The following is a 24368-nucleotide window of genomic DNA, read 5'->3' on the forward strand; positions in this document are numbered from 1 at the left end:
AAATCAACACTGGAGCACCCAGGCACGCCGAAATTCACCCTGAGGGCACCCAAACCGCCCCAAAATCAACACTGGAGCACCCAGGCACGCCGAAATTCACCCTGAGGGCACCCAAACCGCCCCAAAATTAACACTGGGAGCATCTGAAATACCCCAGAATTCACCCTGAGGGCACCCCAAAATTAACCCTTGGAGCTTCTGAACCGGTCCAGAATTAACACTGGGGCACTCAGGCACTCTGAAATTCACCTTGGAACACCCAAACTGCCCCAAAATTAACATTGAGAGCATCTGAACCGCCCCGAAATTAGCACGGGGAGCATCTGAAATACCCCAGAATTCACCCTGAGGGCACCTGAACCATCCCAAAAATTACTCTGGGGGCACCAGGCACCCAAAAATTCACCCAGGGGGTACCTGAACCACCACAAAATCACCGTGAGGGCACCTGAACAACCCCAGAATTGGCCCTAGGGGCACACGGGCATTCCAAAATGAACACTGGAGGTATCTGAACTATCCCAAATGAACATTGGGGGCACCTGAATAACCCCAAAATTAACATCCCAAACCATCCCAAATTTACACTGGAGACATCTGAACCTCCCAAAATCATCACTGGGAGCAAAACCAACCATGAGGGCACCTGAACCACGCCAAAAATTTACCTTGGGGCATCAGAACCACCCCAAAATTAACCTCAGGGGCACTTGAACCTTGTAAATTCACAATGGGGGCGCCTGAACCCAGCAAAATTCCCACAGGGGGCATCTGAAAGCCCCAGATGAACCATGGGGGGCACCTCAGCCCTCCCAGAATTAACCCTGGCAGCACTTGAAGCCAACAAAATGAACCCTGGGGGGCACCTGAGCCCCTGCAAATTAACCCTGGAGGTATCTGAATCCACCAAGCCAATCCCAAACCTCCAAAATCAGACCTTGGGGGGCACCCTGAGTCCCCCAGAATCACACCTTGGGGCTCAGGGGGCATCTGAACTCCCCCTCCCAAAAAGGAGGGGAGTTCAGCACATAAAATGAGGCTGTTAAAATAACAAATCACCAAACTTCCTTTTTGAAACAAATTTGCTCCCCACAAAGCTCTTTTCCCCAAATAATTAATTTTTGCAGACTTTAAAACCATCAGAAATGTGTCCAAATGCCTCTTGCTTCAACTCTCTATAAAATTTTAATGACTGTGCTCCTGTTAAGTAAATATTTGAAACAGAAAAATAACCAGTACTACATTTGCTCTGTTTTTAAACAATAAATAAGCAACTTTGTTGTTGTTGTTGTTTTTTTTAACAAGAATGAAATATAAACTTTGCACATCCAAAATACAATATACAGCTTATTTCCAAAAGGATTTCCTGATGACAGAACCAGTCAAAGCAGGTGATGAACTGAAGTTTTCCTATAGAGACCAGGTGATGTTGCAGCTTCTTCTTCCAAGTTCCACAATTCCCAGGTGGATTTTCCTACTTGGAGAGTGAGGTGTGAGGCTCCAGGGTTGGATTTTGGTCAGAGCCTGGTGGAAGCAACATTTGGGGGTGGTAAATTTGTTACCTTTGAGACTGACAAAGTGTGAATGTCCCCAAGACACCGAGGTGAATTTATCTTTTTGGGAAGACTGATGAAGGTAAGGCCAAGGAGGGTTTTTAAACTGAAACCATATTTTATCCAGCTGAAATGGATCCTTCCAAAAGAACAAAAGGTTGTCAGGGCTGTGTGGCCAAAACCACGAGAGCAGAGGTGAACAATTATCTAGAAATGAAGTTGGGTCAGTTTTCCACAACGCAGGAAAGGAGAGATTCCTAAAAAAAGGATTTGTTGTCTAACTTCCCTCAGAAATGCAGCAGAGCACCAAGCTCTGAACAGAGCCTGGGAGGTGTCCCTGCCCTGCCTCATGTGCAGTGCAGCTGGCTTTGTCTCTCAGTCTCAGCCTTCCTCTCCTGCCTGTGGGTCATGGCAGCCCAAAAGGTGATTTTTTTCAGCACTTCCTGCACAAGTTTGGGTGGCAAACAGGGAATTTGCTTCTCCAAGAGAGCTGCGTTCTTCCCAATGCAGTCGAGACACAGCCTGAGGAAGGGAAATAGGAAAAAAAATTTAAAAAATGCAAGTAAATGGTTTCTATTCTAACAAATGACATCTAGCAAAAGCTGATGTGCATTAATTACAGGTGGTAATTACAGGTGCAGGGAATTACACAGCACCACACACTGAAGGGTTCAGGGATTTCCTGAGGAGGAAATTGGGAATTTCACCCCATTTCTGCAGGAGCAGGTGCTGAAACAACACCTGGGCTAGGGGGAGGTGCCCTGCCCATGGCACAGGATGGGATTTCAGCCCAGCCCAAACCACCCTGGGTTCTGTAACTCCAACTCACCTGAGCAGGGAGTAAGGCTGAGTCTGAAATATCAACAAGTCACTGCAGTGACCCTGAGCAAGAGAAGGAAAGAGCCATGAGAATGGCAAACAACTTCCCCACCTCAGCAATCCTCCACATTATGTCACATTTACTGCCACGTGCATCATTTAGAAACACTCTCCTTGAGTATTTATAAGGAACCTGAATTACAAATTCCTTTTTATTCTGTCAGTCAAGAAAGCCTCAGGTGGGGATTCCTCAGTAGTGTGTAAACTATAATTAATTTATAATCTGAGCTGTGTAAATTATAATGATTTCCTCAGTGGTGTGTAATTTGTAATGGTTTCAGTTACCAATTTGAGCAAATTGTTTGAGCCAAATTCAATCTGATTTGGTTTTAAACTGAATTTTAATTGAAAAATTTAAATCAATCAATTAATATATTTATACACTGAAGTTTTCCTATAGAGACCAGGTGATGTTGCAGCTTTTTCTTCCAAGTTCAATTAATTTTCTTCAATTAATAGATTTATTAATATATTATTTATTTATTTATTTATTTGGCCAGAGGTTTTAGACTCCCCATCTGTGGCAGTGTCCAAGGCCAGGCTGGATGATGCTTGGAGCAACCTGGGATATTGGGAGGTGTCCCTGCCCAGGCAGGGGTGGATTAAATGGGCTTTAGGGCCCCTCCCAGCTGCAACCATCCCATCATTTGATATTAATTATAATTATGCCAGGGATGAGATTTGTTTCTCAGTTTACTGACCGTGTCCATAAAAAGCAGATCATCTTTGCTGCCCCCAAACACCATCACCTCTCCCTCCTGCCCAAGGCAGGCTGTGTGCCACAACCTGCAAATCAAACACAGACACAGTGAGTGCCCAAGCAGCAAGACAAAACCATGATTTCAGAGGTAAAAAATAACACCTTAACATTTATTACTTGTTTGTTCAGTAATATAAAATAAGAGAGCAATCTAACTCCCCAGCTCATGAGAGTTATTTTCATACAGACCAATATATTTTGGCATTATTTGACTTTTCTGTATTCTGGGCATTTCAACTTTGTCTTATTTATCACCACAGTGGAAAATTTTTTTGGCAACTCTACAAACCCAGCTTTTGCCAACTTTTCCTTTTGCAATTTTCCACTTTCTTTGGTTCAGAAGTACAATTTGCTCGTGGCTTTCAGCCTGGGGGGTTCTCAGTGCTGCCACTTGGATCTCCAGTTCTCCTGTTCCAGTCTTACCCTTCACTGGGATCACTCTCTGTCAGTCAGTAACTTCCAGCACACCAAGGAAGTTTTATCATGAAGACCCCACAGAACCAAATCCTGACTTTATAACTTTCAGAAAGATCCTGCCCCTTCAGCAGCCACCCCTGGGTGGGGATTTGATTTTTCAGGATTAGATTTTTCTGCTCTGTCACCACTGCTGATGGACTTTAGAGCCACTGAAGCAAAATCAAACACACCACTGAAGTTTCATGCAAAAATCAACGTTCCCACTTTCTCTCATCAGTCCTTAGCAGGTTCCTCACCTTTTCCCTTCCTCATACCTGTGCCAGATCTGTCTCTGCCTGCTCTGCATTAGGGAAATCTGGGCTTGGTCACGGAGAACACGGGGAAGCCTTTCCTGCCTGGGCTCTGCTGACATCCTAGCTTGAAACCTGAGGCTTTTCCTACTGCCTGAGAGCTCCTGGCCTCCCATGGGCTGCTCTAACTTATCACCTAAACATTCTAACAAAGCATGTTATTCAATCACACAGGGCTCTTCCAGCACAGCAACAGCATCACATGGCAACGGGAACATTGGGAACCCAGGGGTTACACACTTGGGGCTCTGTTCAACCCAGCATGCACAACTGAAATTCATGGACAGAGGGAGGAACAGGATTTTCTGCAATTTTGGGAATGAAAACATGGGGAATCCAGGGGTTAAACACTTGGGGCTCTGTTCAACCCAGCATGCACAACTGAAAGTGATGGAGAGAGGGACAGGATTTTCTACAGTTATGGGAATGAAAATATGGGGAATCCAGGAATTCAACCCAGCATGCAAAACTAAAATTGATAGAGGGAGGAACAGGATTTTCTACCAATTTTGGGAATGAAAATATGGGGAATCCAGGAGTTAAAATTTGTATTTTATTTCAACCCAGCATGCAAAACGTTGGCTGAATAAAACTAATGGACAGGAAAAGGAACAGAATTTTCTACAGTTATGGGAATGAAAACATTGGGAATCCAGAGGTTAAACACTTTGGGCTCTATTCAACCCAGCATGCACAACTAAAAGTGATAGAGGGAGAAACAGGATTTTCTACCAATTTTGGGAATGAAAACATGGGGAATCCAGAGGTTAAACACTTGTTCTCTAGTTCAACCCAACATGCAAAATATTGGCTGAATAGAACTGTATTCAAAAAAGGGAAAAGGAACAATATTTTCTACCAGTTATGGGAATGAAAACATTGGGAACCCAGGGGTTAAAATTTGTATTTTATTTCAACCCAGCATGCAAAACTAAAATTGCTAGACAGAGGGAGGAATAGCATTTTCTACCAATTCAGGATCACCTGAGAAGGCAATTTTTAAGAAACTGCTAAAAGTGAAGGTTGAAGGAAATTATTCTCTACAGAATTTAGGGAGGGAATCAGAGTTGCAGAAGCATCAGGAAAAGACACCAATAAATTTCATTACAAAGTAAGAGAAAGGAATAACAGAAGTACACACAGATATATTGATGTGTTACTGCTCTGCATTTGAAGAGCAGCTGGACTGATTTAAAGCTTTTCCTGCTGCAGAAAACAGAGTTATGGCACAAATACTTGACCCTTAAACAGTTCAGTGTATGGACAGGCTTTTGGTGAGGCTCCTTTTACCCACACATCCCAGTGTCACCTGCTGCAGGTGGCCCTGCCCTGGGGCATCTCCAGAGCTCCCTTCCAACCCTAACAATTCTGGGACTTCCTGGAAAAATCCATGGTTTCCTGGAAAAATCCATGGTTTCCTGGAAAAATCCATGGTTTCCTGGAAAAATCCATGGTTTCCTGGAAAAATCCATGGTTTCCTGGGAAAATCCATGGTTTCCTGGAAAAATCCATGGTTTCCTGGGAAAAATCCATGGTTTCCTGGAAAAATCCATGGTTTCCTGGAAAAATCCATGAAGTTCTGGGCTTTGCTTGAAGGAGGGGAGGCCCTTTAGTTTAGGAAGATTTAGGTTCAGGAAAGGTCCTCAGCCCTAGAGCCCAAATCCCAAAAGCCCCTGGGCTCAGGGATCCCTGCCCCTCCCAGCACAGAAGGGAAGAATATTCCAGCACATCCCAGCAAAACTCCCAGCCCAGGGAAGGCTCAGGAGACTCCAGAGCTGAGCCCAGAGCCCTGGCTGCTCCTGCTGGGCTGTGGTTAAAGACTCCTCAGGGCTGAAATAGCATAAAAATATCAGTGATCATAAACTGAGTATCTGCTGAGGCTGAGGGCTGAGGTTATTTGGGCTTGGAAGAGTTTGAAGGGTAAAAGGCAGAAAAGTTGCTTTGGTTGTGGCTGTTGTGTTTGAGAGACAGCCCAGAATAGGATACACAGGAAGAAAATGAATTAATTCAGTAACAGGACAGGGAGCAGAGCAGAACTGGACATTTCTGTATCAGAACAAAAGGATGAACAATTGTGATCTATTATAATATAAATATTGTAATAAAAAAGCCCATTGTGATTGATATTATGATATAAAATTGTGCTGGGAGTTCCTGGGTGAATGCAGGGAATGAATTCAATGAAAATCTGAATATTTATTATCTTCAGCAAATCAGTTCAATCATTTTTAACCTAGAAACACAGATAATGCTTCAAACACTGGGTTAACACTCAATTTTGCTTTTGAACCCTGAAAGAGGAATCAAGTTTTTCATGGTCTCCCCTGTTTCTAATAATTTATAGATATTAATGAGCTTTTATTATTCTCCTTGGTTATTTATTCCTCCAATTTTTCTATTTTTTTTAATAGAATAATAATTTGGCTACAGAGTCCCAGGTCAGCTGGACACCCAGATCCTTCACCACAAAATAACAAAATAAGCATCAAATACAGAAATTAAAATGAGGTATAAAAGCAAAAAAGGTGTTAAAGCAAACTATTCAACCACACTGCATGAATATTCTAAAATATTCTGTAAAACTACTGCTCAAGACTTGAAAAACTGGTTCATTTTGAGGAAGGATTCCATTTCAGGATTTCAGTTTGTGTACCTGGGCCTGCTCTTGGGCAGGTGGGTGAGCTGCTTCCATCCATTTGTTGCAATGCTGTGGATCCAACCATCACCTGCAATGGCAGAATTATTATTATTATTATAATAATTATTATTATAAAGCCTATTGGTGGGGCTTTTGTGTGGGATCTCAGCACATCGCTCCCGATGTCCAGAGATGCCAGGAGAACCCTTGGGGGTCTCGGAAATCCTGGAATGTTGCCAGGAGTGTTTGGTGCCTTGATTTTGATCCATCCACAGAAATAACAAGAGTTTGAGGACATGAGAATCACTTTAGAGTGAAGGGTGTAAAAGGGACACATTTAGAGGGTGAAATATAGACTTTAAGGTTTTTGGTACAGGGGGGTTATGGAGACAAGATGGAGGGATCAGGGCGTGTCTCGTCCTTCTTCTTTCCTCTTCTTGTCCTCCATCTCCTGTGGTGATGTTGGCACTTGGGGATTGGTTTATGGTGAGGGTGCACTTGCTAACATGGGTGAAAAGTATTGGGAAATAAAGGTAAATATCATGTAATAGATTTTAGTATAAAAAGACATGACTGCCCCTGGTTTATGGTGAAGGTGCACTTGCTAACATGGGTGAAAAGCATTGGAAAATAAAGGTAAATATCATGTAATAGATTTTAGTATAAAAAGACATGACCGCCTCGTGGGTGGTCAGAGTGCCCTTGGCTGCCTTGCAGATCAGACCTCTGTTGGGCAGACAGAAAATTCTGTAGATAAGAAACAATAAACAATGTGAAGATGGAAAAGCTGAAGAGTCCAGACTCGTCCTTTGGAACGCGTGCCACCCAAGAACCACCCTACCCGTGTCGGGGCAGAGACAGACAGACAGACAGACCCGACACTTTTGGGATAAAAAGTTCACTCTGTGTTCACACAAGCAGCTCCAAGAGCATGTTTATGAGGTAGCAGAAACATCAGCACTCCATGAAGCTGCATCTCTTCACTCTTGGTGATTTAATGTTGTCCCAGAACCCTCCCTGCACTGGAATCTGGAGTTAAAACACCCCCAGTCCCTTTCTTTTGGGTAAACTGAGGAAATCATCTCCTCCCAGTGGATTTGTCTGTGAAATTATTGTTTATCTTCAAATTATTTTTGCTAAGTTCAGGTTTTTTCATGGAAAAAATTGCCTTTTCTACAAAAGCAGCTCCTGTCAGCCACCCCAGCCCCTGTTTGTGTGACCTGAAATGCACAAGAGAATTAGAATTACAAATTAGAATTACATTTTTACTTTTAATTACTCACTCAAAGGAACATTATCAGAGCTTAGTCCTCCAAAAAGGAAAAGTCTGTCCTCCCCTATGGGGGTCAGCGTGTGCCAGGAGCGATCTCTGGGCTTCTCTCCACTGATATTAATCCTGGGGGAAACAAAGAAACAAAACCCCCAAATCTTCAAACAATGCTGAAATTGTTGAATTGTTTCATTTAAATGAATTTGGCAGAAAATTTCAGGTTGTCCTAGAACCACCTTGGGTGTTTTCCCAGGGAAAAAAGAGATTAAATACCCAAATAAATTCCATGTACACGTAGGGAAATGGTTAATTGGGATCAAATTGATGAATCCTGAGGGGCTCCAGGCTCTCCACTCCAAGGAAAATCATTTGAAATGACACAAGGATTGTGGCTTTACCTCTGATCCAAAAGCTACCACCTCTTCAAGCTGGGGCTCACCCAGACTTTGGAATAAATATTAGTAAAAAGGGGAATTCTTAAGTACAGAACAGATGGAAATTTATTATTGGTAAAATCTCATTTGAAATCTGTTTCAGCTGAGCTGTATTGAAATTGATTTTATTTTAGTTGGGTTTGCTTGAGCATGTGAACAGTAAAGATCCTGATATCCCAAACCCAGCTGATCAGAGAGAATTAACCAGGGATTGCAGAGTGCCCTGCTCAATTTGGCACTCAAGGCCAAGCTGCAAGATTTGTTTGAATCCAAGTGAAGAAAAGAAGCTTCTAAAATTGGCCAAGGGGCAGCCTGGCCTTTGATGGTTAAAGAAATATCACACAGATACTGATAATTGATAACATTTCAATTTTCATGCACAAGGAAAGATCTCAGTACCAGAAATAACCAAATACTGAATGAGTTTAGCACAGCTCAAGGCAGGGAAAGCAACTTCTGGGCAGTGGCAGCTGAAATGGATTTTGCAATCTCTGCTGGATGCTAACCTGGGTTAGCAGGTTCATCTGCTGCAATTCCTTAAGAAAGCTGGGCAGAGTTGGGTAAGGGAAAACACTGGACTGTTTAGTAAATACAATCATTATTCATTAATAAATAATCATTGGCTCCCTCTGTGATCAGAGGAATAAATGAGAGTGAATAAATACAAACATTTTATCTCCTGTGAGGTGCCAACAGCAGCAGACCCTGTGAAAACCCTTTTTTTTTCCACCAATATCTGAGTCTTTTTTTCAGTTTCTAAAAGACTCTGCAGAGGTGCTGCAAGAGCTGAACAGAAGATTCCTAAATTTACAGTGATCCAATATATAAGTATATAAATATTTATATATTTAAAATATAAATTTACAGTGATTCAATATATAAATATGAATGTTTATATATTTAATATATAAATGTACAGTGATCCTATACATATATATATATATATATATATATACACACACACACACACTATACTAAATAATGGACAAATCTTATGAGCTTTTCTTGGATCACAATATGGAAATAACTTGAATTTTGGAAAAATCTTCATTTTTTAAGGATTTCATGGCCTTTTATGGAAGAGACCTTTCCCCAATTTGTGCTGTAACTGCAGACATTAAACCCAGCATTCAAAAAGCCCTAAAATCTGGAATTCCATCTGGATAAATGGAGCCAGGCTGAAAATGAGGGTGTTAAATCACTCCATGCTGTGCTTTAAACAGCACCATCAAAGCTCTGGTGCAGAGCAGGAAAAGCTCAGTAACCACTATCAAAATTCAATTCCATTGAAATCACAAGCCAGCAGCTGTCAGGGCTCCCCAAACCCTCATTCTCCTCTTGGAAAAGCTGCAGGAATAGCTCTGGAACTATTTCACAATATGTTTCCATCTTCTAAATTCAGTTGGAAGTGTTACAAAAGCAAACCTACCTTCCAGACCAAGTCCAAGTGTCTAAATTCAGGCAGTGCAAATCATTCATTCTGGTTTGCTAAAACAAAGAAATAAAATCCCACTCGGGTTATTTTGAGCAAACAATAAACAAAATATTTCAGTGAGGCCTTCTTGGGACAGAATATTCCAAGTACCAATAGTTTGAAGAAATCTGTACCCACTTGCCTTAATATAAATCTGAATTATGTGGCAGAAGAAAAGCTTTTCTCCTCACAAAAACCATGCAACACTCAGGAAAGTGCCTGGCAGAAATATTTCCAGTCATGCAACAGCACTATGGGGCCAATTTTAGCTTCTAAAAGTGAAGAACTTTGTGGGATTCTATCCAGTTCCTGCCAATGTTTTTAATTTCCATCCACAGAACTCCTGGCAGGGCAGTGCAGAAGGTGTTTTACTCTCCTATTGTTGCCTGCTGTTCCTTTCCTTGGCTTTGTGATCAGAAGTTTGGATCCTCCTGTCTGTCACTACTCCTTGGAGTATCCTGGTAGTGCTGTACTCTGGCTATTCCCAGAAATGTCCATCATTTGTGCTTTTCCCTCTTTTCCTTTCACAGTGACCACCAGCAAGGTTTTATTCAGGACCCTTTAGCATTTGCCATCAAATCAAATGGGAAATCTTTGCTCTTGCTCATCTGCCTGGGTTTGAGATGAGGAACTCTCTGCCTGCCTGGGGCTGGTGCAGAAGCTGAGAAAAGGATTTCTCTGCTTGCCTGGGAGCTGGGATTCCCCTGGGAACTACAAAAACCAGCTGGGAAGTAGGGAAATGTTTCTTGCCTTACCTTCCAACTCCTTTTCTCCCTGGGCAGTCCATAGATCTATTAGCAAAAGGATTTTTCTCCAGGTGGCAGATCCTCTGAGGCAGAGCTAGGCTGGAAGGAGGGAGGCTGAGACACCCCAGAGCTGCCCAGCAGAGCTCTGGAAGTCTCCCAGGCATTTCAGGAATGCCACAACCTCCTCTGCCAAGCACTGCTAACCCTGCTGGGCTAGGAGGGGAACGGGGAGCAGCATTTTGGGGAGGGACACAGGATCAACACAAGCAGATTGTGAGGGTTTGAGACATTGCCTAAAAACAACCTAAAACCAACCAAGTGTGGTCCAGGTGACAGCCAGGGGAACAGATCTGTCTTCATGACTCCTCTCTCCAGTTTCCTACTCCTTCCTTTGAAATCAAGAGGGGATCAAATCATCCAAGCAGAAAGCAAAAATGCAGTTGGGATCTTCTGGGGGCAAACCCAACATCCTGGCCTCTACAACTGGAAATACTCAATCCTGTTGGAGTAATACAATTGGATATAAAGGATATCTATCAAAGAGTTGCTGTTCTGGTGAAAATTAAGGTTTCAAGAGGATCCTGTTCAAAACCTCCTCGCTGACTTTCCTTTCCTGGGCATTAGGCAGAAGATGGAGAAATTCTCTTTCCTGCTCCCTGGGAAATCAAAAAATCTTGGCATTCTCATGATTCACCAGCTGGGCAGATGCAGCATTACAGCAACCTCATTTTGAATTCAAAACACCATCAACTGTCCAAGACTGAGGCCTTGAACAAATACAAGCACCCTTCTGGCCCAGCCCTCCCTGGGAAGCTGGAAGCACACAGAGCTCTACAGGAGCATCACCTGCCACAGCTCTCCTGCAGCTCCTCATGGCTTCTCTGGCCTGCTCTATGATTTCATCATTCTGCTGCCAATCCTAAAATGATTTTTAATTGGCTTAAAAGCACCAAGCCTCCTAAGAGGGCTGGAATTTCCCTTGGAGCTCCAAGGGCTCCTGAGACACTCTGCTCATCTCTGCAAGTTGATTTCTTGGCAGCCCAGGGCAGGTTAGGCAGGAGCTGCTTGGTCTCAGGATTAGCACAGAGAGAGGCTTTAAGGGTGCCATTATTCCCAGCTCCCTGTGGCACAGGGAACTCTGCAGCTCTGCCTCCTGGATTTACAAGCAAAAGCTGTTCCAGCTCCAAGCTTTGCCAAGAGAAGGATTGCAGCTCCATGGATCTTCTGAGCTTTGCTGACAGGAAATACAAACATGCTTACATGAAGGCACCAGATGTGTGAAGAGCTGCTGCAAAGACTTTGGTTTATTCACTTCATTCTCAACACACAACTTTTCCACTTAAATCAAACATAAGACTCACATCAACTTCTGGACTAACTCTCCTTCCTTCCCACTTTCTCCCATTTCTGTTTTTCCAGGGGCTTACCTGAAGGAACTGAGTCCACATAACACTTCTGAGCCTGTTTTCAAATGATTCCTGGTACAACTGATTCTCATCATCATCATCACCATCATCATCATCATCTTCTTTTACCAGTTCTAGCTCCAAGTTTGGAAAAAGGTGCCCTTTCCTCCCAGAAAGATGAATAGGAGAAGCCTCATGACACTTCCTGGCCCTTTCTGGTTCCTTGCAGAGCCTTTTCCCTGGGAAGATTTGTATTATGGTGAACTAGAAGGAGAAGGAGGAGCAGAGCAACCCCGTGTTTGCTCCTCAATTTCTGGAGAAAAGCAAAACTTCATCCTTTGGGGAGGAATTATTCCTGGCGTCAGGAAATTGAGTGGTTTTCTGCTGTCTTTAGCTTTTTCTTTTCATGACTTACATTAATTCCTCAAACCCCACTGAATGCTCCCTCACCTTTTTTATGTTTCCTTCCATTTATTCCTAGGACAGAAAATGGATCAATAATGAAAATTACACTTGCTGCTCTCCTACAGAATTAAACACAGCTTTTTCCACAATTTCACTCTTCTCTGACACGGCTTCCCAAGTGGTTTCACTGAAATTTAGCAAGATTTTAGGGAAGCTGAAGGAGAAAAAAAACCCTTTTAAGATCAGAATGCTGCAGTCAAACAGAGTTAACCAGAAGGCTGAGGGTAACTCCTCAGAGGGCAGTGCAGGGATGAGAGCTGGGCTGCAGCTAAATGGGAACTGCAGTGGCAGAGGCTGCGTGGGAGCCCAGCTGGGCTGAGAGGGGCACAGAGGTGGGCACAGAGCCCTCCCTGGCAGAGCCCTGGGCAAGGAGCTCTGTGTGCTCAGGAGGAACTGCCAGGGCAGCACCAAACCATCCAAGGGACCTTGACACCCCCACATTGGGGCTTTTCCCTCTCAGCTCCCTGAGGGAGGAGCAGGACTTGGCTGTGGTCAGCTGTGAGCACACAGGACAGGGCACAGGGCTCACTCAGGGTGTGCATAACGCTGATCTTCCACTCCCCTCAGATCTCTTGATTTCCTTCAGGTATCTGCAAAGCCACTTTATCAAACCCACAGCTCTGGGAGGTGCTGAGTGCAGCTCTCTCAGGCTTGAGGAACAATTCCAGAGATCCTGAACCAAAGCTCACATCATGGCAGGAACAAACAGGGGCCATTTGAATTCTTTTCTTTTTTTGTTTGCTCTGGAAAGGCACTTAAATAAAAACTTCCTGCAGGTGGGGAAGTGGCTGGCCATGGTGTGGTCAATGTGAGCAGCAGGAGTGGAAGGGGTGCAGATTAGCCAAAGGAATGTTGCAGCAGGAAGATCAGGGAATGGGGAACAAAGTGCAGTTTTACACTGCTTTGTTTGCCAGGATTTGGGATTACAGGGCTGAGGCTGTGGCAGCTTTCCAAGCTGGAGCTGGAATATGTTCATTCCCAAACTAATTCCTTCTCTTTTTCAGACCACAACTACAGGAACACAGCACTGGGGGCTCTCAGAAGCTTCTTCACTGTCAGTTTTGGAGATAGAAAACATCCAGGCTCATCCTCTAGCTGAGTAGGATTAAAGGATCTAAATCAGCTGCAGTGAAAAGAGCTAAAAACTTCAATTAAAATAAAACACAAGAGTGCACAGTCACTGGAATTGGGAGGGTTTTTAACTTGCCTTACAGGATCTGTTTCTCACATCAGTGCTTCAGCAGAGAGGAACTGAGGAGAAAATCTCCTTTAATTAGCACTGGAGAAATTCCAAGTGCTGCTGAGAGGTTTGAGTATCTCCCTGCTTTAATCAGGGGGGTGGTGCCTCTGGCTTGTTTCAGTTAAAAAGAGTCAGGAAGAGTAAAAATTACACAGGCACAATCCAGCCCTAAATTATTTATGCACAGATTACATCCTTTTGTCTATGACCTCTTCCAGACATCTCTACTTCAGTCACTTATGTGCAAAAAGTGGAAAAATTCAATTAGAAAGCCAACTCAAATCTGTTATTTACCACACAATCATCTGTGGTTTACCTTTTTTGGGACAATCATTAATATTACAGACAAAAATATTCTTCTTTTTGGAGAGGGTGATGACAAGCAGCATGCTGGATACAGAGCCCTGAACATCCAGGTTAGGCCAAAAACATTTGGGATTTTTTTTTTTCTTACTACAAAATGAGAAGAAAAAAGAAAAACAAAACTGCCAAGAGAATAATATGACTGCTAAGAAAATATTGAATTACCAGCACTCGTCCTCCAAAGATGTAACCTTTATTTCCCAGCACAGCACAGGTGTGAGCTGCTCGAGGCTGAGGTGGATCTCCACCCTGAAAGAACCAAAAGAATCCTTCAGAACACCACAAAACCTCCTGGCCACTTTGGTTTCCTGACCTACAAATCATCAGGAACTGCTACTGAAACCCCTGGAAATCACATCTTAAAATTTGATGTTGTATCCAGTGCCAAAACGTCCTCCCTGTGTAAACCAGAACTGAAGGTGGCCAAGCTGGCTGTTACTTTGCAATGGTCGTTTTACATTCTGCATTTAGAGGGATTTTAGAACATCTTGTACAGACCATAAACAGCTGCCAGACACTCTTTAAAACATACAACTTCTGCTGAGTTAGAAAAACCTTACAGAAACTCACCTGGGTTTTAGGAACTTTAGAGAATATTTTCATCTCAATAAGGCAGAGCCCTCCTGTGAGAGGTTTTCCATGGGAATTATACATGGATACAGATTTCCAGAGGGCTGGAGCCCCTCTGCTCCAGGGAAAACTGGGAATGTTCACCTGGAGAAGGCTCCAGGGAGAGCTGGAGAGGGACTGGGGCCAAGGCATGGAGGGACAGGAGCCAGGGAATGGCTCCCAGTGCCAGAGGGCAGGGATGGGTGGGACATTGGGAACTGGGAATTCCCAGGTTTGCTGTGGCTGCCCCTGGCAGTGCCCAAGGCCAGGCAGGACAGGGACTGGAGCAGCCTGGGACAGGGGGAGGTGTCCCCAGTTTCTGGAGCACAGTAATGATTCAAAAGTCAGTAAAATCCCAATTGTGTCAGGATGTGAGATCAAAAACCACTCACTCGAATTGTGGGCTGAGACCAGGTCTGTGTGGTTGTATCAAAAACATGAACATCATTGTGCCATCCCCAGAATATCTGTCCTTCCTAAAAAAAAAAGAAGAAATATTTAGAAATACATCTTTTATTTTAAAATCTCGCTGCTTATTGAAGGATACAAACCTGCAAGGGAATCTGTCCAAACAGAAAATGCAGTAAAATAGGCAATTTCATGAAAATGTGGGGTGATTTTTAAAGAATGCTGCAGCAGCTTAGATTCACTAAAATACACCAAATACAGCAATTTCATGAAAATGTGGGGTGATTTTTTTAAGAATGCTGCAGCAGCTTAGATTCACTAAAATACACAAAAATACACCAAATACACCAATTTCATGAAAATGTGGGGTGATTTTTAAAGAATGCTGCAGCAGCTTAGATTCACTTGAAGGTCAGCAGCACCCAGGGATGTTCAGGCTGTGACACCTGAAAATTGGCTTTGGGCCCCAACATCAGACACTGCAGCAAATTTCACCTTCTAAATTTCCTTGTAACACACTGGGAAATTAAGAGATTGTGAAAAACCATTCTTGGGTGTCAGTCTTGAGCATTTGATGTCAGGAGCTTCCTGTCAATGCTCTGCTCAATCATCTTTGTATTAATTATAAGAAATTACTGTAGGAAAGCTGATAATCCAGGCATCTTTCTGGAAAATAAACTCAATAAATTCACTCAGAGTTTTTGTCAGCCAGACTTGGGAAGTTATAAATTCCCTAATGTTTCTTCAAAAAATGAACTATAAGAATTATTACATTTAATTATGAAATTTAAATAAATTTTCTGTGATTTTCAGCTTTAAAATATGCCTTCAGAATAAAATCCAGCATTCTGCTGCTTTGACAGCATTTAATTCACTGCACTCCAAGGCCAGCACTGGGAACTTGGAATATTGGAACAACCACCACTCCCAACGTGCAGCATCTGGAACTTCCAACCTAAACAGATTCCAAATTTGCATTTCTGCTGATGCTATAAATAAAAGAAAAATCAGATTTTCATGCTCATCAAGGATGATACAAAGGATCTTTTTTGGTTTTAAATCAGAAATCAGTGGGAATGGGGGCAAATCTCTCACCCAAAATGCATCGTGGACATCGAAGCAATCACTGAGCTCGTTGTGCTTCCTGCAGCCGTAACCTCCAAAATAAACCAGCCTGGAACAACAAAAGCAGTTCACTCTTTTGGAAACAAGATGAAAACCAAGAAGCTGCACTAATGAATATTTTGGGTCATGCTGCACTAGCAGTGATACAAGCAATGAGAATATTTTGTGTTGCACCTGATGATGCAAACCCAAACGAGGTGAAGGTCACAGCCCTCAGCAAACCCCACTGAAACCCACGCAAGGAAATGATTCAAGACACTTCAAAGGCCCTGCTCCTCTCCCCAGAAGTTTATTTCCAGGGCTGTTTTCAGGCAAAAATGGGAAATAAAACCCAGGGCAGTGAAATGCCTCCTCCTCTGCCCTTCCCTAGTGAGGTTCCTGTGCTCCTGCTGCATTTTTTACCTTTTGTGTCCAATTTTTGGCAAGAAATGTTCCCAAGCTTTGTCCCACAGGACACAAAAAGTCTCTTTTTTGGCTTCAAATAAAAATTTTCAACCAAGCACTACTGAAGGATCCTCACACACCTGCCAGGCCAATATTCCACCCAGGAAAGGGCTATTCATAAAGGATCTTTTTCCCATCCAAAGGTTCCATTTTATCATCTAACCCAGGTGATCTTCTCAGCATGCAGGTGACACAATGCTTTGAATAAATGCATTTAATTTTGAATAATCTTGTGCTAACAGCTAGGCAGTTGTTCAAATATCTGCATTTTCCTATCTCTTAGTTAAATTAGAAGTTAAATTAGAATTCCAAACCCAAGATCTGGCACCCAGGGCCATTGCACAGCTTATGCAAAAGCTCTTTAGATGTGGAGTGCAGGGAGAAAGGAATCATTTCCATCTGACCATGAATCACACTCTGACCTGTTTGTAACACACTTAATAACAAATCACTGCTTGTGATCACTTCTGCTTCATTACCCAGACATTTGCCATCATAAACAGGAAACCTGGGGTATTTCTGTTTTCTAAACACACTTAAGCCACTTTCCCAACACAAATGTCCAGGCTGACTCAGCCCTGGCAAGATAAAGATAATCCCTGAAATGCCTCTGCAACTGTTCAAATCCTTGGGAATCCACCAAATGGATTTATTGCAGGTAAATTTAATGCTTAAAATAATGAATATGGCAGAGAAAGTAATTTTATACTGTTTTTAATGGGTTAAAATCATATACTAGATGGGTGATTGCTTTCTAAAGTATAAAACATTCCACAAATTTAGCCCAAATCTCCCAGCCCTCTCCTAAAGTGGGGTTTTATTTACCATTAGTTCAGCTCACATGTGAGGAAACTCCTGTACAAAGTTACAAAATCCCCCAGCAAGTCAAGCTAAAAATCAGTTTCCTCCATCCCAAACCTGAGTTCTCTTCACTTTTTAACCTCTTCTCTCTGCAATGAACACAGATTAAATCTTTGTAATATTTTCAATATTTTTGTACCTGTTTTTGTACACCCAGCAGGAAAGTTTGTCCCGAGGTGTGGGAGGTTGACCTTTAAAATTTGTGATTTTTTTCCACCTGTAGGTTCCGGTTTTTGTTCTCAAATTGACATAATACAGCTTGAAAGGAAAGAAAAAATGACAATGTTTCAGAAAAAACCACAAATCATCACCAGAAAAAACAACCCACCACCCCCAGAAGCCTGGAGGTAAAAGAGGAAGTGGCAGTGAGTTTAAAATGGGAAATACACCACAAAAATGAAGTTAAAGTGGAGAATGGGCAGAAAGTTTCAGCAGAGGCTCCATTTCCCAGACTTTCTAGTCAGGAGTCAACTCTGACTTCATTTATATTCAATGATAAAACAACTGATTTAATCCATTTCCTTAATTCAGTTTTCAGTTTTAAGAAAAGCTGGCAGCTCTATTTTAACCTGAATTATTACCTGATCACTTAAAGCAGTGAATTGCTATCAAAGAGCAAAAAGAAAAGTGATGTTCAGAGATTGGTCTCAATTAAGGTTGTCAAAATATTTTTAAAAACCAATTGGGAAAGCAGTGGCATAAATACAGGAGGTTTAAATAAATAAAAATTTCTCTTTAATTCCAATAAAACCACACCAGATAAACAGTATTAGTACTTATTAAAATACAGTGTTATGGGGGAAAAAAGACTACAATACCCTATTGCTGTATCCTTTATCATCAAATCCCCCAAAAATGTACAGCTTCCCATTGATGCTGGCCCCACAGCTGCCTGACATGGAGGTGGGTAACTCCCCTTCCATCAGGTGCATTGTCCTGCAATTAAAAGAAAATAAATACATGAAACCCCTTCCAACCTGCCCAACTGTAACAATCCCAACAGGATTTATTCAGAAATTTTAGACTTAAAGGTGAAAATACAGTTTGGGCCAGGAGTAGGAGTGGGAGCTGCAGGTGAAGCTGGGCTCCTGTGGTGGAAGAGAACTTCCAGGTGGATATTGTGTTTTCTAAAGTATCTTGATTTTTCTGGAGCTGAGATTCACATTGGGAGAGCTTCAGGAGAGCTGAAATATTGATTATTCAGAATGTGGAAATATTATTAACTCCAGGAACTGCTGAAATGAGAATCTGGCAGTGCTGGGAGGGCAGAAATGGAAAACTGAGAAGAGCTCAGGCAGGCCAGGAGATTCTGGTTAAACAGAACCTGGAAAATTCTGTTTAACCCAGATCCTGTTCCTGATCCCTGGGAGCACAGGAAGGAAAACCAAAAAGGGAAAAAGCAAATTGTGGTCATAGGGGGAAAGAAATGGGAGAAAAGTGGCAGGAGAGAGAAAGGGGAAAAAATGGGGCAAGAGAAAGAAAGGGGAAAAATGGGGCAAGGGAGAGAAAGGGGAAAAAATGGGGCAAGAGAAAGAAAGGGGAAAAATGGGGCAAGAGAATGGAGGAAAAGGGAAGAAAGGGCAGGAGAGGAAAGGGGCAAAAGGGGAGAGAAGATGAAGAGGAGAGGAGAGGAGAGGAGAGGGGAGGGGAGGGGAGGGGAGGGGAGGGGAGGGGAGGGGAGGGGAGGGGAGGGAAGAGAAGAGAAGAGAAGAGAAGAGAAGAGAAGAGAAGAGAAGAGAAGAGAAGAGAAGAGAAGAGAAGAGAAGAGAAGAGAAGAGAAGAGAAGAGAAGAGAAGAGAAGAGGGAAACAAACAAAAGAAGGAAACAAACAAAAGAAGGAAACAAACAAAAGAAGGAAACAAACAAAAGAAGGGGGGAAGAAGAAAACAAAAAAGGGGGGGGATGAAGGAAAGCGGAGGGAAAGAGAAAAAAAGCAGGAATAAACAAAGTGGAAGGAAAAAGGGGAAGTTCTGAGTTATTTTTGGGAGGAAAAAAGAAAGTGGAAGCAAAGAGCAAAAGGGGAAGTTCTGAGTTAGTTCTGAGTTGCAGTGTACATGGAATTAATACCAAAAAGAACAAATGTGTAACTGTAACTGGATAAGAGCTCGAGTAGCCAGTGTCTGACTGTTCTACCATAAAGTGAATGTAAAATCCCAAGCTGACAGAGCCTGGAGCCACCAGTCCCTTGCACACCACCATTAATTAACCCTCAGCAGGGCTTTGTGTCCTGGAGTTCACCTGCCAGCCAGGGCTGTCCCTCAGTGCTGACATTCAGCAGCTGCTGTTTAACATGACCAAGGGCCCTGAAGGCTCTTCCCTGCAGATCAGTGACAGAAATCACCTTGAGGGGGTAATTCCATATAAATGGTGCACTCACCACAGCCCACTGTCCATGTCATAGATCCAGAGCTCATCACTGGGCAGATAAACTTCATTTTCTTCAATGGACTGAAAGGAGAACATTCAAATGTTCAATCAGCTCTGCTCTGCGTGTTTGCACATGAAATGCCAAGCCAGGTTACTTGGCAACACTGAAGGATCTCAAGGAAATCAGAAGTCACACCCCAGTGTTCCTGCTGTGATCAGAAAATCAATTTATGTTAAAAAGAAACAGCTCATTCCTCCTCAGGACCTCTCAATAAAGGCACACATTGAACAGCTTCACATTTTTGCCAAGAAAAGATGTGTAACAACATCAAGCAGATTTGAAGCTCCTGAATTAAAACTCATTTAGGTACTTTTTATCAGGAGCTATTTCCATTGGCATAGAGGAAAATAGAAAATAGAATATGAAAATGGACTGGAAACACAAAAAGTTACTTGCAGCAGTAACTTGAAAGACCAAGGTGTCAAATATAAAGGAGAAAATGAATTCTTCTGTGGAAAAAAAGCTTTATGAAGAGTCCTGAACAGAGGTCATTAAGAAAGATAAATAATTTGGGAAATAATGATGAGGAAAAACAACAAAGAGTAGAGGAAGCCCAAAAAAATGCAGTGAGTAAGAACTACAGCATTAATTACTGCCTTGGCACCAGGAGGAAATGAAAGCCTGGCAGTGAGTAAGCAGCCAGAGCCAGTAAACAAATAAAAACGGGCTCAAAATTAAACCAATGTGGGCAAGTTAAATACAAAACTGAAACTTAATTAGTGACAATCCAGCTACTGATATTGATGACTTGCCTGCACATGATGTTTATGAATTCCTCCCTGTGAAAGGTGCCAGGTTCATCCTATTTTTGGTGATTTATTGTGCCAGGCACCTCTGCTCTGCTGTTGCACGGCCCTGGCAGCCTCTGCAAGCAGCACAAGTTGTCTCAATTTCATCTGCAGATGTCAGAGGTCGAGCACCTGCTCCTGAACCAGCCCTGAGCAAACACACTGATGCCAAAAATAGAGTTTGCTGGGCAGGAGTCCAGCAGCAACACGAGAAAAATTATTTATCTGGGGAAAGGGCTGCTTACAGAGCAACAATTTTCATAATATTTTCAATAGATAAACATGTAAAACTACTAAGAACACTTGTAAAGTTTCTCTGCTAAACTTCATGTACGCTTTCTGTTTTGAGTGTGCCACGAATACACAATTTTGTATTAGAAAACCTTTGAAAACATTGTGCTCATTAGCTCAAATGAGCACAGTTTTAAAGACTAGAGCCTAAAAACTACTAAAGATTAAAGTGATTATGGGGATATTTAATTCTACAGAATATTATGGAGTTTCAATCCAGGAGTTTCCCACTAGAGTTCTTTGCTTGAGTACGCAAGGATAAACTTTGAACACTTTAAAGTTACCTTAGACCATGAAAAATATATATAGGATATTTTATATAGAATAGATATATAAAATATTATAGAAAATTTATAAATAGAATATTAAGTATTCAATATATATATATTCTATATATTGAGAGAATATATATGGAATATGAAATCTCTTTACAGAAATAACAGTTTCCACCTGATCAAGACCAGGAATTACACCAAGCACAGGTATTTGCAATTTCATGGCCAATGTGCACAGCCAGGCAAGATGAACAGATAAATATAAACAGAAAAACAACAGGTAAAACTAAGTGGACGTATTTGATGTAGTATCATTCTTATCTCCTTTTTGGGTCGTATTCATAGAGTTAAACTTATTTATGACAGAACCAGAAGTGTTCTTTTTATGAAAAAAAAAAAATAAATAAAATTGTGGGTGCGTTTCAGCCTGCCACCAGCTTGTTTTTGAGGTGACAGCAGCGCTTTCTACGGGAGGAAAACGCGCTGTAAGCACCACACAACTACTAAAAAATAAAAAACACGGGGACTCAGCAGCGAGAACACGAATGACACCCTGGAAAAACTGAGCCGCAAATTACAGCGTCAAACTTTGAAGGGAGACGCGCTGAGGAGCGAAGGAAGGGCGGCTTGGAAGGAGCGAACCGGCTCCACCAGCCCTGCCCCACACGGGCGAGCGGGGCAGGAGGAGGGCGCTGATCGCGCAGGGAAAGGCTGCGGGACGAGGCGATCGGAGCGGCCCCGCCGTCCCCTCAGTGCCGTCCGTCCCCTCAGCGCCGTCCGTCCCCTCAGCGCCGTCCCCTCAGTGCCGTCCCCTCAGCGCCGTCCGTCCCCTCAGTGCTGTCCCCTCAGTGCTGTCCCCTCAGTGCCGTCCGTCCCCTCAGCGCCGTCCGTCCCCTCAGCGCTGTCCCCTCAGCGCCGTCCCCGCCGCCATTCGAACGGCGCGCGGCCGCCGCAGCCAATCAGCGCCCGCGCCACAGCCCCGGGCGCCCGCCGAGGGCTGAGGGCCGGCGGGGGGACCCCCCCTGCCCTGCCCTGCCCCGCCCGGAGCTCCGCTCCCCGCGCCCCGAGCCCGCTCCCGCCGCTCCTTGCCGGCTCCGCCGCCCGCCTTACCACGTATCCTCCCCACACATAGAGAAAGTTGCCGTCCACCACGGCGCAGTGACCGCTGCGCTCCTCGGCCACGCAGAACTGATCCGCTGGGTCCGCCGCCATCTTGGGGGGGAGGAAGAAGAGGAGGAGGAGGGAGGAGGAGGAGGAAGCGGCTCGGCCGCCTCAGGGCTCGCGTCCCGCCACCGCCTCCTCCGGGTGAAGCTGCGGCTCCGCCGCCGGTCGCTCCCCTGGGGCGGACGGGAAGCGAGGAGGGTCCAAAGTGTGGGGCGGCACCCGGCGCGCGTCGGGGTGGGAGCGGACGGGGAGAGCGCGCTGGCCCCGGTGCCGGGCGGCCGTGCCGGGCTGAGGCGTGAGGCGGAATAAACCGTGCGGGAGGATGTGAATAATGCGGGAGGATGTGAATAATGGGCGCGAGAGGAGGAAGGAAGCACCGGGAATAGGAGAGCTAAACGCAAACCACAGGGCGAGAAGGGAAGGAGGAGCTGGGTCCCAAAGCGGGACGGGGTTTAAGGCTCCGGGCAAGGGCACGGGGTGATGGACAAGGGGGAACGGCTTCAAAGTGCCAGAGGGCAGGGATGGGTGGGAGATTGGGAATTGGGAATTCCTCCCTGGGAGGGTGGGGAGGTTCTGGAATGGAATTGCCAGAGCAGCTGTGGCTGCCCCTGGATCCCTGGCAGTGCCCAAGGCCAGGTTGGACACTGGGGCTTGGAGCACCTGGGACAGGGGGAGGTGTCCCTGCCATGGCAGGGGTGGAATGAAATTGATTTTAATGTCCACTTCAACCCAAAGCATTCCGTGATCCTGTGGATTCTGTGATCAGGCAAGCACAGCAGAACTCCCTGTCTCTCTGAAGGTGAGACAAGCCAGAAGCGGCAGCTATGAAATAGTACCTGATAGTAATTAAACAGCTGGACAGTTCCAGTTCTTACTCTGTTTTATCAACAACTGAGTCAGTTCCAGCTGAACTCTGTGTCCAGCTGAATGAATGGATTTCAAAATAAAACAGGCACAGCTCTTAAGAAATAGTAGAGTAGAACTTGGGAGAAACGCGCACTTTAGCACCTTATAAAAGGGCATCAGAAAGTAATTGTCAGGATTTTCTTGTGAGAGTAGGACACACACATCCTCTGTTGGATCTAGGAGGGAAGATGTTAATTATCCACATTGATAAACTGGTAATATTAATCACAGACTCTCCTGAATTGGAAGGGACCCCCAGGGATCACCCAGGGCAGCTCCTGGCCCTGCCCAGACCCCCAACACTCCCACCCTGGGCATCCCTGGCAGCTCCTGGAGCTCTGGGGCTGTGCCCATTCCCTGGGGAGCCTGGGCAGTGCCAGCACCCTCTGGGGGAGGAACCTTTCCTGAAATCCAACCCAAACCTGCCCTGGCACAGCTCCAGGTATTCTGTCAGTGGTGACACAGAGATCAGGACCTGTCCTGAACTCTTAAAATGAGGCAAGCTACTGTTGGTGCATTGGGATGGTGGTTAAAATGCAGGAGTCAGCATTTGGAAGAGGTAAAAAAGCCATGGAAGCAGACAAACCCTATCCACAGATCTCTAGGTCAGGTAGAGCTGCCTTGTGCTGTCTCAGGAGATGGGATTTTGCCAGTGGAGCAGTGACAGACCTGGAAATGAGCTGTTTGTCAGTGTAACAAAACAATTCCATGGATCCAGGCAGATCCATGCTGGCTGATCCTGGAGCACTGGGCTCCCTCCAGTCCCTCTCCAGCTGCTGTGATGTCTAGCAAAGCCACAGGAGGTGACAGAGACAAAGATCTGGGCATGGTCTGCAGAGCTGCAGATGGCTCAGTGGAACACAAGGCTGCAGCTCACGCTGGAATACTTTTATATCTCTGGTGGGAGGCTCCAGGCAAGCTAAGAGAGCCCCCAAATCCAGCAGGATGCTGTAGGAGTGTGCTTTGCATTCCCTGGTTGGTCATAGCTTCAAAGAAAACTATTTTTGGACAAGGGGCACATCCCTTCTCCAGGTGCACCTTCCTTCATGTGGCGAGACAGGAGCTGAATGGCAG

General features: G+C 44.1%; 1 protein-coding gene across 1 annotated transcript; it reads right to left on the bottom strand.

The window, feature by feature from the left end:
• Positions 1 to 1166: 1166 nt before the first annotated feature.
• KLHDC1 (kelch domain containing 1) lies at positions 1167 to 22712 on the bottom strand. The gene is made up of 13 exons (XM_036383868.2): positions 22335 to 22712; positions 19820 to 19890; positions 18261 to 18378; positions 17582 to 17700; positions 16108 to 16186; positions 14997 to 15080; positions 14161 to 14244; positions 9731 to 9789; positions 7881 to 7993; positions 6613 to 6685; positions 3134 to 3218; positions 2383 to 2435; positions 1167 to 2075 (listed from the first exon to the last, which is right to left on the bottom strand). Exons 1-13 carry the CDS (start codon positions 22434 to 22436, stop codon positions 1901 to 1903), a joined length of 1215 nt encoding a protein of 404 aa, XP_036239761.1. The 5' UTR covers positions 22437 to 22712; the 3' UTR covers positions 1167 to 1900.
• Positions 22713 to 24368: the final 1656 nt, after the last annotated feature.

Source organism: Molothrus ater, chromosome 6 (assembly GCF_012460135.2).
Source record: "Molothrus ater isolate BHLD 08-10-18 breed brown headed cowbird chromosome 6, BPBGC_Mater_1.1, whole genome shotgun sequence".
Taxonomy (NCBI): Eukaryota; Metazoa; Chordata; class Aves; order Passeriformes; family Icteridae; genus Molothrus; species Molothrus ater.